This window comes from Pelobates fuscus, chromosome 4 (assembly GCF_036172605.1).
Source record: "Pelobates fuscus isolate aPelFus1 chromosome 4, aPelFus1.pri, whole genome shotgun sequence".
Lineage (NCBI taxonomy): Eukaryota > Metazoa > Chordata > Amphibia > Anura > Pelobatidae > Pelobates > Pelobates fuscus.
The window spans coordinates 385,350,661-385,367,413 of NC_086320.1; the positions used below are offsets into that span (position 1 = coordinate 385,350,661).

General features: G+C 46.9%; 1 protein-coding gene across 2 annotated transcripts in view; it reads left to right on the forward strand.

The window, feature by feature from the left end:
• Nucleotides 1-16,229, forward strand: part of LOC134609253 (mucin-17-like) — a 41,344-nt gene extending 25,115 nt beyond the window's left edge. For both annotated transcript variants that reach the window (XM_063452892.1, XM_063452893.1), the window contains exons 4-5: nucleotides 1,864-2,340; nucleotides 12,573-16,229. In XM_063452892.1, the coding sequence (XP_063308962.1) occupies nucleotides 1,864-2,340; nucleotides 12,573-15,544 (3,449 nt within the window). In that variant the 3' untranslated portion in view covers nucleotides 15,545-16,229. The remainder of the gene's footprint in view (nucleotides 1-1,863; nucleotides 2,341-12,572) is intronic.
• Nucleotides 16,230-16,753: the final 524 nt, after the last annotated feature.

The window sequence follows — 16,753 nt, forward strand, 5'->3', positions numbered from 1 at the left end:
GTTGTGATTAGGAATGGGCCTGGTATTTGGGGTGTGATTAGGAATGGGCCTGGTATTAGGGGTGTGATTAGGAGGTTGCCTGGTATTAGGGGCGTGATTAGGAGGTTGCCTGGTATTTGGGGCCTGATTAGGAGGTTGCCTGGTATTAGGGGTGTGATTAGGAATGGGCCTGGTATTAGGGGTGTGATTAGTAGGTTGCCTGGTATTAGGGGTGTGATTAGGAGGTTGCCTGGTATTAGGGGTGTGATTAGGAGGTTGCCTGGTATTAGGGGCCTGATTAGGAGGTTGCCCTGTATTAGGGGCCTGATTAGGAGGTTGCCTGGTATTAGGGGCCTGATTAGGAGGTTGCCTGGTATTAGGGTTGTGATTAGGAATGGGCCTGGTATTTGGGGTGTGATTAGGAATGGGCCTGGTATTAGGGGTGTGATTAGGAGGTTGCCTGGTATTAGGGGCGTGATTAGGAGGTTGCCTGGTATTTGGGGCCTGATTAGGAGGTTGCCTGGTATTAGGGGTGTGATTAGGAATGGGCCTGGTATTAGGGGTGTGATTAGTAGGTTGCCTGGTATTAGGGGTGTGATTAGGAGGTTGCCTGGTATTAGGGGTGTGATTAGTAGGTTGCCTGGTATTAGGGGTGTGATTAGGAGGTTGCCTGGTATTAGGGGTGTGATTAGGAGGTTGCCTGGTATTAGGGGTGTGATTAGGAATGGGCCTGGTATTAGGGGTGTGATTAGGAGGTTGCCTGGTATTAGGGGTGTGATTAGGAGGTTGCCTGGTATTAGGGGTGTGATTAGGAGGTTGCCTGGTATTGGGGGTGTGATTAGGAGGTTGCCTGGTATTAGGGTTGTGATTAGGAATGGGCCTGGTATTAGGGGTGTGATTAGTAGGTTGCCTGGTATTAGGGGTGTGATTAGGAGGTTGCCTGGTATTGGGGGTGTGATTAGGAGGTTGCCTGGTATTAGGGGTGTGATTAGGAGGTTGCCTGGTATTAGGGGTGTGATTAGGAGGTTGCCTGGTATTAGGGGTGTGATTAGGAGGTTGCCTGGTATTGGGGGTGTGATTAGGAGGTTGCCTGGTATTAGGGTTGTGATTAGGAATGGGCCTGGTATTTGGGGCGTGATTAGGAAGTTGCCTGGTATTAGGAGTGTGATTAGGAGGGGGTTTGACACAGTGCTATCTGCCAGGTAGCAGAGTGTAAAATCAAGTTTGGAGCGGCAGTTACAATTAGACTATAAACTTGTTGATGTGGCCCCTTCTTTGGTGATTAATTTGTCTGGTGCTTGTTAATGGGGTAAATACTTGATTTTTGCCGTAAATTTGCATCGCTGTGCAAATTTCTACTCATTTCCTATTAATAATAAGCTTAATTTCTATTAACCGGTTTCAGAGCTTGCACTTTAAATCATCTTCATATTGTGCTGTAAACCTTTAGTCCTTGCAAACATAGGACTTTATAATCTATCTTGTTTTCTGTGGATTGGCGCCATCTACAGTATTTCATTTGGTATTACAGCAGACAATTCGTCCCGAATAGACGTTTTACTATATTCTTCTTATTCTTATTATTATTATTATTATTATTACCATTTGTATAGCGCCAACAGATTCCGTAGATAGAACCTGTGTGAATTCTAGAACACTGTGAGGTTTTGGGTTCCTTCTCTGGACAGTTGCCGATAGATATGAGAAATGTTTACTATTAAAGTTATGTTTTAGGGTTTTTTAGTTGTTCCATTTAGAGTTTACCTCCAATCCCCCAAATCCAGGGGTGCTAGTGATCCAGTTTGTTTGTAGCGTTTAACCCACTTCATATATTGTAAGTTTTCCGTTTTGGTTTTATTAATATATATTTGTTTTACCTTTTAGATTCTGAACCAGTGATTAAAACTGAGCCACTGTCTCCCACCATTTGTGAGCCGCCACGACCGGTGGAAATTTCTTCCAGCCAGGAGAGAAGCTCCAGGTTGCAATGTCAGGCCTGTGGCACCTACTGCAACAACCAGTGCGGGATGAACTATCAGTGGAATCCACAGAGACTGTACCACGCCCCCCCAGGAGATGGGAACCAGGGAAAGCCCTATGTCGCCCCTCCACCACCATACTTTAATGGGAACCCATCATCCCATTGCTTTGTCAGCAGAGGAGATGGCATGTCACACCCCACGTCTCCCAGCTACGGGAACGTAGTGATGAACCCCCTGTCTCCTCACTACACAGGCTATCGCACGGTCGCAGAACCCATCTCTCCATATGCCTTGAATGAGAGGATGGGCAATCCGATGTTTGGCACGTATGAAAGCAGCCATCAAGCCCCTCTGAACAGCGCCGGCAGCAGTGTGGCGAGTATGTGTGCTGTGCTGACGGTTCCCACTTACCTCTACAGAAATTGTCTTCCATGTCCTCGCGCATGCTTGCCATTCAGGGACATTTTAGTAAAGCAGACCTGTTTTTTTTGTTTGTTTTTTTTATCCCATTCAGCCTAATGATTCGGCAAATATTTAGCTTTAAAATGTAGCTTCATATTGTATTTAACAATTTTCAGAGAAAAGGCAGTAACACCTATAGTGACAGTCACTCAGACTGCCACTAGAGTCCTAGGTGAGAGCTGCACATTGTGCAGCACCCACGTTCATTGTCTCCATGCTCTGCATGGAGGCACTGAATGAGGAGCTGCTGATTGGCACCGCGCAGTGTTTTGCTGCACATGCGCTATATCCTCCCTATGCTTTCCTATGTGAAGCCATTGGCCTAGCTGATAATAATCATAATAATGTGTTGTGGCGGGACTAGCCACAGCGAAACTGGAACAGCGTGGGGAAAAGGTGACTAAAAATACCTTTCTCATGAGATCGGAGGGGGCAGGTATCTAAACATATACATACACACTGAGACACACACACACACACACACACTCTGACTGAGACACACACACACACTCTGACTGAGATACATACACACACACACACTCTGACTGAGACACACACACTCTGACTGAGACACACACACTCTGACTGAGACACACACACTCTGACTGAGACACACACACTCTGACTGAGACACACACACACACTCTGACTGAGACACACACACACACTCTGACTGAGACACACACACACACTCTGACTGAGACACACACACACACTCTGACTGAGACACACACACACACTCTGACTGAGACACACACACACACACACTCTGACTGAGACACACACACACACACACTCTGACTGAGACACACACACACACACACTCTGACTGAGACACACACACACACACACTCTGACTGAGACACACACACACACACACTCTGACTGAGACACACACACACACACACTCTGACTGAGACACACACACACACACTCTGACTGAGACACACACACACACACTCTGACTGAGACACACACACACACTCTGACTGAGACACACACACACACACTCTGACTGAGACACACACACACTCTGACTGAGACACACACACACACACTCTGACTGACACACACACACACACACTCTGACTGACACACACACACACACACACACACACACTCTGACTGACACACACACACACACACACACACACTCTGACTGACACACACACACACACACACACACACACTCTGACTGACACACACACACACTCTGACTGACACACACACACACTCTGACTGACACACACACACACACACTCTGACTGACACACACACACTCTGACTGACACACACACACACACTCTGACTGACACACACACACACACACTCTGACTGACACACACACACACACACTCTGACTGACACACACACACACACACTCTGACTGAGAGACACACACACACACACTCTGACTGAGACACACACACACACACTCTGACTGAGACACACACACACACACTCTGACTGAGACACACACACACACTCTGACTGAGACACACACACACACACTCTGACTGAGACACACACACACACACTCTGACTGAGACACACACACACACACTCTGACTGAGACACACACACACACACTCTGACTGAGACACACACACACACACTCTGACTGAGACACACACACACACACTCTGACTGAGACACACACACACTCTGACTGAGACACTCACACACACACTCTGACTGACACACACACACACACACTCTGACTGACACACACACACACACACACACACACACACTCTGACTGACACACACACACACACACACACTCTGACTGCCACACACACACTCTGACTGACACACACACACACACACTCTGACTGAGACACACACACACACACTCTGACTGAGACACACACACACACACACTCTGACTGAGACACACACACACACTCTGACTGAGACACACACACACACACTCTGACTGACACACACACACACACACTCTGACTGACACACACACACACACACTCTGACTGACACACACACACACACTCTGACTGAGACACACACACACACTCTGACTGAGACACACACACACACTCTGACTGAGACACACACTCTGACTGAGACACACACACACACACTCTGACTGAGACACACACACACACTCTGACTGAGACACACACACACACTCTGACTGAGACACACACACACACTCTGACTGAGACACACACACACACTCTGACTGAGACACACACACTCTGACTGAGATACATACACTCTGACTGAGACACACACACTCTGACTGAGACACACACACTCTGACTGAGACACACACACTCTGACTGAGACACACACACTCTGACTGAGACACACACACTCTGACTGAGACACACACACTCTGACTGAGACACACACACACACTCTGACTGAGACACACACACACACTCTGACTGAGACACACACACACACTCTGACTGAGACACACACACACACTCTGACTGAGACACACACACACACTCTGACTGAGACACACACACACACTCTGACTGAGACACACACACACACTCTGACTGAGACACACACACACACTCTGACTGAGACACACACACACACTCTGACTGAGACACACACACACACTCTGACTGAGACACACACACACACACACTCTGACTGAGACACACACACACACACACTCTGACTGAGACACACACACACACTCTGACTGAGACACACACACACACACACTCTGACTGAGACACACACACACACACACACTCTGACTGAGACACACACACACACACACACTCTGACTGAGACACACACACACACACTCTGACTGAGACACACACACACACACTCTGACTGAGACACACACACACACACTCTGACTGAGACACACACACACACACTCTGACTGAGACACACACACTCTGACTGAGACACACACACACACACTCTGACTGAGACACACACACACACACACTCTGACTGAGACACACACACACACACACTCTGACTGAGACACACACACACACACACTCTGACTGAGACACACACACACACACACTCTGACTGACACACACACACACACACTCTGACTGACACACACACACACACACACACTCTGACTGACACACACACACACTCTGACTGACACACACACACACACACACACTCTGACTGACACACACACACACACACTCTGACTGACACACACACACACACACACTCTGACTGAGACACACACACACACACTCTGACTGAGACACACACACACACACTCTGACTGAGACACACACACACACACTCTGACTGAGACACACACACACACACACTCTGACTGAGACACACACACACACACACACACTCTGACTGAGACACACACACACACACACTCTGACTGAGACACACACACACACACACACTCTGACTGAGACACACACACACACACTCTGACTGACACACACACACACACACACACACACTCTGACTGACACACACACACACACACACACACTCTGACTGACACACACACACACTCTGACTGACACACACACACACTCTGACTGAGACACACACACACACACACTCTGACTGAGACACACACACACACTCTGACTGAGACACACACACACACACTCTGACTGAGACACACACACACACACTCTGACTGACACACACACACACACACTCTGACTGAGACACACACACACACACTCTGACTGACACACACACACACACACTCTGACTGACACACACACACACACACTCTGACTGAGACACACACACACACTCTGACTGACACACACACACACACTCTGACTGAGACACACACACACACTCTGACTGACACACACACACACACTCTGACTGACACACACACACACACACACTCTGACTGAGACACACACACACACACTCTGACTGACACACACACACACACACACACACACTCTGACTGACACACACACACACTCTGACTGACACACACACACTCTGACTGAGACACACACACACACACTCTGACTGAGACACACACACACACACTCTGACTGACACACACACACACACTCTGACTGAGACACACACACACACTCTGACTGACACACACACACACACTCTGACTGAGACACACACTCTGACTGAGACACACACTCTGACTGAGACACACACACACACACTCTGACTGAGACACACACTCTGACTGAGACACACACACACACTCTGACTGAGACACACACACACACTCTGACTGAGACACACACACACACTCTGACTGAGACACACACACACACTCTGACTGAGACACACACACACACACTCTGACTGAGATACATACACTCTGACTGAGACACACACACTCTGACTGAGACACACACACTCTGACTGAGACACACACACTCTGACTGAGACACACACACACTCTGACTGAGACACACACACACACTCTGACTGAGACACACACACACACTCTGACTGACACACACACACACACACACACACTCTGACTGACACACACACACACTCTGACTGACACACACACACACTCTGACTGACACACACACACACACACTCTGACTGACACACACACACTCTGACTGACACACACACACACACACTCTGACTGAGACACACACACACACACACTCTGACTGAGACACACACACACACACACTCTGACTGAGACACACACACACACACACTCTGACTGAGACACACACACACACACTCTGACTGAGACACACACACACACACTCTGACTGAGACACACACACACACACTCTGACTGAGACACACACACACACACTCTGACTGAGACACACACACACACACTCTGACTGAGACACACACACACAAACTCTGACTGAGACACACACACACACACTCTGACTGAGACACACACACACTCTGACTGAGACACACACACACACACTCTGACTGAGACACACACACACACACTCTGACTGAGACACACACACACACACTCTGACTGACACACACACACACACACTCTGACTGACACACACACACACACACTCTGACTGACACACACACACACACACACTCTGACTGACACACACACACACACTCTGACTGACACACACACACACACACTCTGACTGAGACACACACACACACACTCTGACTGACACACACACACACACACACACACACACTGACTGACACACACACACACTCTGACTGACACACACACACACACACTCTGACTGACACACACACACTCTGACTGAGACACACACACACACACTCTGACTGAGACACACACACACACTCTGACTGAGACACACACACACACTCTGACTGAGACACACACTCTGACTGAGACACACACACACACTCTGACTGAGACACACACACACACTCTGACTGAGACACACACACACACTCTGACTGAGACACACACACACACTCTGACTGAGACACACACACACACTCTGACTGAGATACATACACTCTGACTGAGACACACACACTCTGACTGAGACACACACACTCTGACTGAGACACACACACTCTGACTGAGACACACACACTCTGACTGAGACACACACACTCTGACTGAGACACACACATTCTGACTGAGACACACACACTCTGACTGAGACACACACACTCTGACTGAGACACACACACACACTCTGACTGAGACACACACACACACACACTCTGACTGAGACACACACACACACACACTCTGACTGAGACACACACACACACACACTCTGACTGAGACACACACTCTGACTGAGACACACACTCTGACTGAGACACACACTCTGACTGAGACACACACTCTGACTGAGACACACACACACACACTCTGACTGAGACACACACACACACACTCTGACTGAGACACACACACACACACTCTGACTGAGACACACACACACACACTCTGACTGAGACACACACACACACTCTCTGACTGAGACACACACACACACACTCTGACTGAGACACACACACACTCTGACTGAGACACACACACACACACTCTGACTGAGACACACACACACACACTCTGACTGACACACACACACTCTGACTGACACACACACACACACACTCTGACTGAGACACACACACACACTCTGACTGAGACACACACACTCTGACTGACACACACACACACACACTCTGACTGACACACACACACACACACTCTGACTGACACACACACACACACACTCTGACTGAGACACACACTCTGACTGAGACACACACACACACACTCTGACTGAGACACACACTCTGACTGAGACACACACACACACACTCTGACTGAGACACACACACACACACTCTGACTGAGACACACACACACACACTCTGACTGAGACACACACACACACACTCTGACTGAGACACACACACACACACACTCTGACTGAGACACACACACACACTCTGACTGAGACACACACACACACTCTGACTGAGACACACACACACACTCTGACTGAGACACACACACACACACTCTGACTGACACACACACACACACACTCTGACTGAGACACACACACACACACTCTGACTGAGACACACACACACACACTCTGACTGAGACACACACTCTGACTGAGACACACACTCTGACTGAGACACACACTCTGACTGAGACACACACTCTGACTGAGACACACACACACACTCTGACTGAGACACACACACACACACACACACACTCTGACTGAGACACACACACACACACACTCTGACTGAGACACACACACACACACACACACACTCTGACTGAGACACACACACACACACACTCTGACTGAGACACACACACACACACACACACTCTGACTGAGACACACACACACACACTCTGACTGAGACACACACACACACACACTCTGACTGACACACACACACACACTCTGACTGACACACACACACACACACTCTGACTGACACACACACACACACACTCTGACTGACACACACACACACACACTCTGACTGACACACACACACACACTCTGACTGACACACACACACACTCTGACTGACACACACACACACACACTCTGACTGACACACACACACACACACTCTGACTGACACACACACACACACACTCTGACTGACACACACACACACACACTCTGACTGAGACACACACTCTGACTGAGACACACACACACACTCTGACTGAGACACACACACACACACTCTGACTGAGACACACACACACACACTCTGACTGAGACACACACACACACACTCTGACTGAGACACACACACACACACACACTCTGACTGAGACACACACACACACACACACTCTGACTGAGACACACACACACACACTCTGACTGAGACACACACACACACACACACTCTGACTGAGACACACACACACACACACACACTCTGACTGAGACACACACACACACACTCTGACTGACACACACACACACACTCTGACTGACACACACACACTCTGACTGACACACACACACTCTGACTGACACACACACACACTCTGACTGAGACACACACACACACACACTCTGACTGAGACACACACACACACACACTCTGACTGAGACACACACACACACTCTGACTGAGACACACACACACACTCTGACTGAGACACACTCACTCACTCACTCACTCTGACTGACACACACTCACTCACTCACTCACTCTGACTGACACACACACACACACACACACACACACACTGACTGAGACACACACACACTGACTGAGACACACACACACTCTGACTGAGACACACACACACACACACTCTGACTGAGACACACACACACACACACTCTGACTGAGACACACACACACACTCTGACTGAGACACACACACACTCTGACTGAGACACACTCACTCACTCACTCACTCTGACTGACACACACTCACTCACTCACTCACTCTGACTGACACACACACACACACACACACACACACACTGACTGAGACACACACACACTGACTGAGACACACACACACACACTCTGACTGAGACACACACACACACACTCTGACTGAGACACACACTCTGACTGAGACACACACTCTGACTGAGACACACACTCTGACTGAGACACACACTCTGACTGAGACACACACACACACTCTGACTGAGACACACACACACACACACACACACTCTGACTGAGACACACACACACACACACTCTGACTGAGACACACACACACACACACACACACTCTGACTGAGACACACACACACACACACTCTGACTGAGACACACACACACACACACACACTCTGACTGAGACACACACACACACACTCTGACTGAGACACACACACACACACACTCTGACTGACACACACACACACACTCTGACTGACACACACACACACACACTCTGACTGACACACACACACACACACTCTGACTGACACACACACACACACACTCTGACTGACACACACACACACACTCTGACTGACACACACACACACTCTGACTGACACACACACACACACACTCTGACTGACACACACACACACACACTCTGACTGACACACACACACACACACTCTGACTGACACACACACACACACACTCTGACTGAGACACACACTCTGACTGAGACACACACACACACTCTGACTGAGACACACACACACACACTCTGACTGAGACACACACACACACACTCTGACTGAGACACACACACACACACTCTGACTGAGACACACACACACACACACACTCTGACTGAGACACACACACACACACACACTCTGACTGAGACACACACACACACACTCTGACTGAGACACACACACACACACACACTCTGACTGAGACACACACACACACACACACACTCTGACTGAGACACACACACACACACTCTGACTGACACACACACACACACTCTGACTGACACACACACACTCTGACTGACACACACACACTCTGACTGACACACACACACACTCTGACTGAGACACACACACACACACACTCTGACTGAGACACACACACACACACACTCTGACTGAGACACACACACACACTCTGACTGAGACACACACACACACTCTGACTGAGACACACTCACTCACTCACTCACTCTGACTGACACACACTCACTCACTCACTCACTCTGACTGACACACACACACACACACACACACACACACTGACTGAGACACACACACACTGACTGAGACACACACACACTCTGACTGAGACACACACACACACACACTCTGACTGAGACACACACACACACACACTCTGACTGAGACACACACACACACTCTGACTGAGACACACACACACTCTGACTGAGACACACTCACTCACTCACTCACTCTGACTGACACACACTCACTCACTCACTCACTCTGACTGACACACACACACACACACACACACACACACTGACTGAGACACACACACACTGACTGAGACACACACACACTCTGACTGTGTCTCAGTCAGAGTGTGTGTGTGTCTCAGTCAGAGTGTGTGTGTCTCACACACACTCTGACTGAGACACACACACACACACACACACACACACACTCTGACTGAGACACACACACACACACACACACACACTCTGACTGAGACACACACACACACACACACTCTGACTGAGGGGAACAAACCTCAGACGCCAGAGCGAAATTTCTAGTCTCCATGGCGACCTGGTGCCGGATTTGTCGAGCCCTGTATTATGTTCAATAATTGTCGAATATTAATATGAGGATTATAATTTATGATCATGCTCACAATTTTGATTTAAAGAAATAACTACCATTTTATTACTGATCTAAAATTCTTGTAGTTCAGCGAGGCATGCAGTGGGTATAATACAATAATATTAATTGTTTCTGGCATGATATGTGTCAGTTGCTTGGATCTTAGATATCCATCCATGTAATGTATTATGGCATTACAAATCTCTTGTACTACATTGCACGCCTTCGATACAGAAGATGTTTTGGGTATACTTCTTTAGGTTTTTTTTTTTTTAAGTGATACTTTGCTTAATACGTTCAATGACTTAAAGTATCTTTTTTATCTCAAAATATTTGTGAACACAGGCAATTAATCCACAGTAATCAATTAGTATATTTGTATGTTAGATTTTCACAATTTCCTTATGTTTTATCCTTTTTTTTTTTTGTTCATTAGATGCTGAGCAAGAAAACCGTAACAGACGAGAACATTTTATGCGTGAGAACGCTCACGCTATGCACCCCCAAAATGCTCCTTTCCAGGATCGGAGGAGTGCGGTGGTGCCGTGTCCAGGCTGTGGTACATTTTGTAACAATCAATGTGGGGCTAGCTTGCAGTGGGAGCAGAAGAGGCCGCACCAAGTTCCACCGCATGTTCTGGACGGGAACAGGTTCGTCTCTCCTTCAAACCCATATTTTAATGGAAATACAGCATTACCTCATCTTCAAAATGGGAGACCAGGGATCAGACATTGCACACCGACAGGAACTACTCAAGGAAATGTAGGAATGATACAGTTATCTCCTCACTACACTGCGTATCGCAGGCCCAGCGACCCAAAGTCACCTAATGTGCTGCCTCCAAGGTCTGAGAATTCCTCTGGGGCCACCTCTATGCCTTCATGTACCATCGGGGGCAATGGAGGAGGTGTGCCTACTTATGTTCAAAGCCAGGGAAACAGGAATGCAACATTCCCCAATGGTGGCAATCCACGGAGGTCACAAACCATGTCTCCCTTAGCTGCTATTGAAACCATGCCTGTATTTAGTGGTAACGGAAGCCCCAGTGTCCATAATGAGCAGAGAATGAGACACCCATCTCCAGCAGTGACCAGTAGTGATGGTAGCAGAGAGAGGGGGACTGTGCCAAAGCAATACCAAAACACTGCTAGAAGACCAGACCACTGGCGCCACTCAGGCCAAGGGAATCCTTCTCTGGGCAGAAGTGTACAACAGATTGGCCAGTCTCAAGCCAATAATGGTAAACCTGCATATCATAAAACAGGAGAAGCTGTTCGTGACAAAAGCCCCTCTACAACGGTTATACCAAACAGTCAGCTTGCCAGGAATGCAAAACAATCACCGTCACCTATCACCAGTCAGGAATCTAGCAGAGTGGTGGTCACTGCAAGTCTATGTGACGTCGGTGTGAAACGCGTTGGCCCTCCAATTACATCAGATAGTGCCCTGCCTGTTAAGAGAGCCAGCCCACCCATAATCATCATCGACAGCCTAGAAGAAACTGATAACCCTTCCCAAAACAACGCAATCAATAGCCAGAGCACTGCCCGTTCGACTCCACCTAATTCCAAGCTTGGGAACCCTATTTCTGCTTCAGCCATGCCAAGTGGGAGTCAAGACACCCGGAAAACACAACTTGAAAATAAAGACGGAAAACTTGTGAAACGACCCCCACCTCCAATTACCATCAGCAGTATCAGAAGTGCTGGTGTGTTTATCCCTCCAGCATATAAGGCTAAAAACATTGCTAGCAATTTGTCTTCTCCAGTTATTATCATTGATGATAAAGAAAGCAGCGAAAGCAGCAGTTTAGTGAACAACACTAATGAGATCAGAAGTTTCACAATTGGAACTCCGCTGGGCACCAACGTCAAACCAGGTTGCCCTCCTACATTCACTAATTTCAGAGCAGGAGGGACTCCACCAGTCACTAATGTCAAACCAGGCGGGACCCCCCCAGCTACTAATTTCAGAGCAGGAGGGACTCCTCCAGTCACTGCTAAACCAGCTGGGACCCCACCAATCACAATTGTCAGACCAGGTGGGACTCCTCCAGTCACAGCAGGTGGCACTCCACCAGTCACCAACAATATAACAGGTGGGACTCCCCCAGTCTCCAGTGGAGCCACATCTTTCCTTAGTAAAATGCAGACTCAGAGTGTTGCACAAGGCAGTCCTGTTGTGGTGAATAATTTACAAATGCAACAATCTTCTAACATTATTGTGGCCGGTAATCCTGGCCTTGGTAATTCGACTCTTCCTGGAAATCAAAACATTGTGTTAACATTTCCTGTTACTGTTGGCAGTTCCGGAATTATGCTTGCAACTCCTGTGAATTTTGCTGACAACCAGGGCATGAAGCCCATTAACAGAGTGCCAATTAGCAAGAACCCAAGACTTGTGCAAACCAATACCATTCCATTGAACCCAAGGCCTGGTAATGGGAATGCCAAGTTTGCTCCAGTAGCAATGACCTCCATAATAGGTCCTAAAGTTTCCAGTCCATCTGGGCAAGCCAAGCCTATAACCATCGGTGTTAATCCACAAACAACTAGTCTTGCCAGAAATCTGAATTTCAAGAATACTGAAGTCCAGAAGGTCAACACCGGAGGCCTTAAATCTGTGCCTGTGACAGCTAGCGGAAATCAACCCGTAGGACAAGCAATTCCTCTATTTGTTGATGCAAATTCAAGATTTATTCTCACTGCTCCTTCCAAGGATTCTTCTGGAATAGGCAATGCTACTGTAGTGACGGTCAACGGCAATGTTGTTGGTGGGAAATTGGCTTTTAGGAACCTTACTCCAGTTAATGTAAATGGTGGTCTGGGTATTGGTAACACTACAATTTTCACAGTTGATCGTTCGTTAGGTATTGGAAATGCTGCTCCTGTGGCACTCTCTAGCAATGCTACCGCTGTCCATAATAAGGGAACTTTAAATGTCAACAACCCTCAGGTTTTGACTGTAAATAATGCAGTGGGCTTGGGCAATGCTGGGACAGTTGGGAGTGTTAATTCGGTTAACCCAAGCAGTGTTTCTCAGACATCTTCTGCCAAATTTCTCAGCTTTGATCAGCAAAGCAGTGGTATCATAATACGAAAGGTTGGTGACAGTAGTCCCCAGTCAAAAATCCCACAGACACTGGCCAATACAGAACATCAAACTGTTATGGTAGACAGACTTTTTAAGTGTAACCGATGCGAGGAAAGGTTTAGTAGCCTTGAAAATGTGACCGCTCACCAGAAGGTGCATGAAGACACAAATTCCACGGTGCAAAACTGTGATGATGGACATGCCAAAGAATCGTCAGAGACCGATGGGTCGGGAGGAGCTGATGGGTCTTCTCCAACGATACTTTACACGACCCAAGGTGACGACGGCAGCACAGTATATGTAGTTACTGTGTAGATCTGCAAACCTGTTCTTTGATGGAAACTGCAAAGTATTAATGTTCCAAATTTGTGACTTTTATTTTCCCTTGTTTTGAGACTTTACACTTCATTTACAAAATTATATAAAAATGTGTAAGTTGAGGTTTATTATACGAAAAGACGATTTTACTTATTCACTTTTAAAAGTGTTTCTTTACTGGGTTATCAAACATACCAGCTGACAAACCTTGCTTTCAGCGAGTGAGTGTGTTACTCATTCTGCACGCCTCAAACCGTACCATCGGCATTGGACCTGGAAGATCAGCAATTTCTCAATGTTTTGACAAACTGCACTACATAAAGATGTAAATCACTTTTTTTTCTTTTTTTTTATTATATATATGTATGGGAAAAATGTTGTATATATTACAAAAGTAGAAATGGAGCCTTTCTAAACCTCAAAAATATTTCCTAGAACCTGTATTGTTTAATTTTCTGATTTTACTAACGTGGGGCGTTTTTAACATTATTGCTTCCTCCCGGTCGCAAATTTGCTTTTATCACCATTAGCTTGGGCATGTTAAAGGACAACTGTCGCCACAAAACAATTTTTTATATAATCATCCTTTCGTCAAGTTTGGAAAAGAAATTTAAAAAATATTAAATATATAAATAAAATGTATGTTTTTAAATGAATTGTATGTAAAGGAAATTAGGAAAGATTCACCCCCACCTTTTGTATATGACTGGATCCTCTGCCAAATACATACACCTTGTCCGTCTCTATGGTCTTCCCAGCTTCACTCTCTGCACAGAATCAGGGAAGACCATAGAGACTAACTGTCTTACCCAAGGTGTGTGGATATAGTTGAAGGACCCTGTCACAGACTAAAAGGGGATGGTTTTTATTTTATTGTTTACATACACTTCATTAAAAATAAAAAATACATCGATTTCCCTTAAAAATTTGCAGGAAGGATTATTATATTAAAAAATAGTTTAGAGGTTGACGGTTGTGCTTTAAGTGAAATTAAATCCTTTTCTCTACCTCTTGTGGAGGGGATGAAGGCCAAATCTAATTACCTTATATTTTCAGAAGTCTTTTGTGAAGTTAACTTTGTTAAATGGACACTCCAGGCAATAAAACAACATGAATGCATTTAAGTGTTGGCCTTATTAATGTGCTGAATAGTTTGCATGCTCAAATATGGATAGTCTTTTGCAATAATATTAATGTTTTGCAGCT